Source organism: Mizuhopecten yessoensis, unplaced genomic scaffold, assembly GCF_002113885.1.
Source record: "Mizuhopecten yessoensis strain PY_sf001 unplaced genomic scaffold, ASM211388v2 scaffold2681, whole genome shotgun sequence".
NCBI classification, from domain to species: Eukaryota; Metazoa; Mollusca; class Bivalvia; order Pectinida; family Pectinidae; genus Mizuhopecten; species Mizuhopecten yessoensis.
The window spans coordinates 297,240-303,239 of NW_018404667.1; the positions used below are offsets into that span (position 1 = coordinate 297,240).

At 37.6% G+C, this 6,000-nt stretch overlaps 1 protein-coding gene across 1 annotated transcript in view; it reads right to left on the minus strand.

Annotated features, from left to right (window-relative positions):
• Positions 1–6,000, minus strand: part of LOC110446363 (multidrug resistance-associated protein 1-like) — a 39,926-nt gene that overhangs the window by 27,081 nt on the left and 6,845 nt on the right. Inside the window, exons 5-7 of the mRNA XM_021491482.1 lie at positions 4,846–4,968; positions 3,848–3,909; positions 474–614 (exon numbers count right to left, since the gene is read on the minus strand). Of these exons, the coding sequence (XP_021347157.1) occupies positions 474–614; positions 3,848–3,909; positions 4,846–4,968 (326 nt within the window). The remainder of the gene's footprint in view (positions 1–473; positions 615–3,847; positions 3,910–4,845; positions 4,969–6,000) is intronic.

Genomic DNA, 6,000 nt, shown 5'->3' on the forward strand with positions numbered 1-6,000 from the left:
TACATTTCTACTGAACTTGGACTCAAAATACCTACATAACTTTTTTTAAGGTTATTTTTCAATGAATTTCCAACTGGCGCATGAATACATCAGCATGATATCATCCAGATCACTCTGTTATTCCATTCCGCAGATCTCGGAGAGTAGTTCTATTAATATATTGTTATCAATTTATTTTTATTTATTTTTTTTTGGGGGGGGGGGGGGGGGGGGGGGTCAGAAGTTTTGAATCGAATTGAAGAAAACTAATTTACATCTTACAAGTTATTCATCTTACCAGAACACCGTCTCACAGTGAGTGATGATGTCATAAGCTTCGGTACTGTCCGTGATGTTAGACTTGCACAAGACCGATATGTTAGATAGTATCCAAAATAATATCAACATCGCACTGAATGTAAATATAAGGATAAAAACCGTAAATGACAGCGCCAAATAAAAGCTGCCTATTTCATTCCGGTACTGACTCTTACCTGTTTGCAATGTTTGCCTTGAGTTGCTGTGTGTCCCAGGCCTTTCCTAGTTCATACACAGCATTCTCACACTTAAGACGTGGTGTCTGTTCCCAGAGATCCCCCATACCCATCTTTGACTTAAAAGCTTTGATCACGATTCTGTTAAAAAGGGGGAAATAAATATGGGGTAATGCATGTTCAATACATAACAAACAGCGATAGCAGCTCTTACAGGTGTTTTCTGCTGTTACAGATAAAACAAAATCACGACAACACGGGCAACTACTGTGACATGAATAAGTAATCTAGAAAAAGCGAAAACAAGGGGAAATCTAGCATACAAGATGGATAAATAAAGTAGCCAAAGTGATATGGGAAAATAGTTTTTATCATGATATTGTGAAATAAGAACACCGTAAAATTAAAGAAAATATTGAATAAAAAAGACGAAAAACGATACTATCTTCATAATCCCGGACAAAACTATTTAACATTGGCAGTCTTAATCAACCGTCTTCAATCACGATAAAAATGTCAAAATCGGATAAAGTAAAATCAAATAATCGCTAGCACTATATGTGTTTACGTTTTCTTCAGGTTGGTAAGTGTGGATTATTAGAAAGGTTCGTGTTGCACAACCAGTAAGCGTTTACGTGTGACGCAGCAGACCAGTTCTGAATCGAGATGAGCGGGGCTCATAAACTTGCGCACATCTCTGACCAGGAATTAAACAAAGCCAAGCCGAATTGGTGTGTCGGTTTGAATCGTCTTTTTGTACATATACAACAACTAAATATACATAATCATATATCGTATCCGAATCCAAAACCCTATTGCAAGCTCGAAACGTCACACAAATACACTTACTCACACATATACACTTACTCACACATATACACTTACTCACACATATACACTTACTGGCTGTCGTACATGTACACTTACTCACACATATACACTTACTGGCTGTCGTACATGTACACTTACTCACACATATACACTTACTGGCTGTCGTACATGTACACTTACTCACACATATACACTTACTGGCTGTCGTACATGTACACTTACTCACACATATACACTTACTGGCTGTCGTACATGTACACTTACTCACACATATACACTTACTGGCTGTCGTACATGTACACTTACTCACACATATACACTTACTGGCTGTCGTACATGTACACTTACTCACACATATACACTTACTGGCTGTCGTACATGTACACTTACTCACACATATACACTTACTGGCTGTCGTACATGTACACTTACTCACACATATACACTTACTGGCTGTCGTACATGTACACTTACTCACACATATACACTTACTGGCTGTCGTACATGTACACTTACTCACACATATACACTTACTGGCTGTCGTACATGTACACTTACTCACACATATACACTTACTGGCTGTCGTACATGTACACTTACTCACACATATACACTTACTGGCTGTCGTACATGTACACTTACTCACACATATACACTTACTGGCTGTCGTACATGTACACTTACTCACACATATACACTTACTGGCTGTCGTACATGTACACTTACTCACACATATACACTTACTGGCTGTCGTACATGTACACTTACTCACACATATACACTTACTGGCTGTCGTACATGTACACTTACTCACACATATACACTTACTGGCTGTCGTACATGTACACTTACTCACACATATACACTTACTGGCTGTCGTACATGTACACTTACTCACACATATACACTTACTGGCTGTCGTACATGTACACTTACTCACACATATACACTTACTGGCTGTCGTACATGTACACTTACTCACACATATACACTTACTGGCTGTCGTACATGTACACTTACTCACACATATACACTTACTGGCTGTCGTACATGTACACTTACTCACACATATACACTTACTGGCTGTCGTACATGTACACTTACTCACACATATACACTTACTGGCTGTCGTACATGTACACTTACTCACACATATACACTTACTGGCTGTCGTACATGTACACTTACTCACACATATACACTTACTGGCTGTCGTACATGTACACTTACTCACACATATACACTTACTGGCTGTCGTACATGTACACTTACTCACACATATACACTTACTGGCTGTCGTACATGTACACTTACTCACACATATACACTTACTGGCTGTCGTACATGTACACTTACTCACACATATACACTTACTGGCTGTCGTACATGTACACTTACTCACACATATACACTTACTGGCTGTCGTACATGTACACTTACTCACACATATACACTTACTGGCTGTCGTACATGTACACTTACTCACACATATACACTTACTGGCTGTCGTACATGTACACTTACTCACACATATACACTTACTGGCTGTCGTACATGTACACTTACTCACACATATACACTTACTGGCTGTCGTACATGTACACTTACTCACACATATACACTTACTGGCTGTCGTACATGTACACTTACTCACACATATACACTTACTGGCTGTCGTACATGTACACTTACTCACACATATACACTTACTGGCTGTCGTACATGTACACTTACTCACACATATACACTTACTGGCTGTCGTACATGTACACTTACTCACACATATACACTTACTGGCTGTCGTACATGTACACTTACTCACACATATACACTTACTGGCTGTCGTACATGTACACTTACTCACACATATACACTTACTGGCTGTCGTACATGTACACTTACTCACACATATACACTTACTGGCTGTCGTACATGTACACTTACTCACACATATACACTTACTGGCTGTCGTACATGTACACTTACTCACACATATACACTTACTGGCTGTCGTACATGTACACTTACTCACACATATACACTTACTGGCTGTCGTACATGTACACTTACTCACACATATACACTTACTGGCTGTCGTACATGTACACTTACTCACACATATACACTTACTGGCTGTCGTACATGTACACTTACTCACACATATACACTTACTGGCTGTCGTACATGTACACTTACTCACACATATACACTTACTGGCTGTCGTACATGTACACTTACTCACACATATACACTTACTGGCTGTCGTACATGTACACTTACTCACACATATACACTTACTGGCTGTCGTACATGTACACTTACTCACACATATACACTTACTGGCTGTCGTACATGTACACTTACTCACACATATACACTTACTGGTTGTCGTACATGTACACTTACTCACACATATACACTTACTGGTTGTCGTACATGTACGTATACTTTTCTACAACAGTCCGATATACTTACCTGCTATATTTGCTGCTAATTTCAACACAGTTGAAAGAAAGTAAAGAAAAAAATATTTAAATACATACGGAGTCAACCAAAAGTAGGTAAATAGGGACAATGCAGAGGAGTGTTCATCCGGACAGGGCGGCTGAAAAAAAGACATTACATTTAACTGATCAATAAAAAATACACTTTTAAAAACATCGATCTGCAGTTCATTTATTTTTATCTAACAGGTAATATTAGAAATCTCAAAGTCAAAATCCAATTTTTTTTATTGTGTTTTGAATAGTTAAGGCTGCGCTTTTTTTTTTTTTTTTTTTTTTTTTTTTTTTTTTGGGTTTTTTTAAGGGGGGGGGGGGGTAATGTGTGGTTATATAAACCTCAGAAAGTCATATTGACAGAGACAAAGTCGATGTCAGTATCCCTTTCTCAGCTCCATAAACCAAATAGTTATCGAAATAAAAGTATTTAATTGTAAAATCACATGCTAAAGTTTTGTATAATCATTTAACAAGAGAGAACGTATGAAAATGATTCAGTGGTAAGTTATACATTTGGCATTGATCATTGTGACGTTATAATTGAAATGACGTCATTAGGTGAATGTTTACCTGTCTAAAAATAGTAACACCGAATCATTATCAAAAATCGCCGGCTTCCACGTCATCGTGATCGAACCAATGAAGATGCATGAAACTGTCTGTCATCTAATATTTGCATTTTGGTGTTGACAATTTATCTTCTAATGTGGAAAATATTGCTCTTATGCACCGCCTTGGGTCGGACCTCTTAGATATGTATAAAGGACTGTATAGGCTTTGTTTATTTCCAAGATGTCCTTGATATAATATCATGTTTAGTATCAAAACTTCGATTTCTTGTGAAACAAAATAATTAAAAAACAATTTTACATCATTTAAATAATTTTGAAACTAGTTTCCAACTTTAATCAGTTAAAGTCACCAATGTCTATCCAAAAATAAGTTAATAAGACAAGGATAATGGCATACTACTATATTGCAACCGGGGACTAACTAGACACAATATGACGTAACCGGAAGTGACGTATTAAATTACTCACGCCATCCTCTCCAACTTCTTGGTACAGCTGTCCTGAACGTGTGTCGGCGAAACAATGGAGGATAAATTGTACACATAGGACCGCCATGTATACGTAGTGGAGTATACTGCTCGTGGAGTCTGCCTAACAGATAACATCAAAAACAGGGATCCATCAGTACATCGTATGTCGTATACATCAATATTTCAAATAGTTGGTTAGAGCAAAAGGATAATAATTTGATGTCGAAGGTTCGAATCCTTGTTAGTCCTTTTATATTCATTTTTATTCATAACTCAAAACATTTTTATTTTCTTCGAAAACCTTGTTCCCATAAATATCCTGCAAAGTTTGACTTCTTTAAAAATGTATTTTCAAGATGGAAAAAAATCCAAGCCATAGTTAAAGTTTTTGGCAGTGGTACGGGGACCCTTAAGTGATGTATTTTTAGACTGCAATAAAATGTTCTGTAAGATTGAGGTTCGATTGCAATATGTGTTAAGGGTCCTCGTGCCACTGCAAAAAAAAACTATAACTTAATTATTAGAAACTGTTTATTTCCGGAATTACTATACATTTGATAAATCGTTTTTGGAAAAGAAAACCATACCGTACGGGACTTTTACGAGAAATTATCAAGATGAGATAAGCAAAATATTATTAATAACAGTGGTCTGACTGTAAAAAAGTCACCGAGGGGCTAGACCCTGAACTTCGAACTGCTGAACTGGCGCTCTAACCGATTGAGCTACCTGGTCCACGGGCGTTTCCTGGCCCAATTGTTCTACAGTTAAATCCAAACGGGAGTTAAGGGGAGATTATTGCATTATAGGGAAGCCATAGAACAGCGGTACAGGGATCATTAGATAGAGTTAAACTTATCTTTGATTTAAACATAGTGTATTGCCATAATGAAACTGAATTGGGCACAAGTTATACAACGTATATCAAGCCATTTCCATAAAAACTTACTACAAAAAATACAACAACGTTACAAGATGGCACACTAAAATATACTTTACAAATAAGGGAGCTAAGTGACAAGTTGTCGTGCATGCGTTCACTCATTCACACACCACTACACATCACGCACACTCACATGTGTTTATATGTTTATGTATATAAACATTTGGGGGGAGAGAGAGAGAGAGCGAGGGGTGGGGTGGTGGGGGGTGG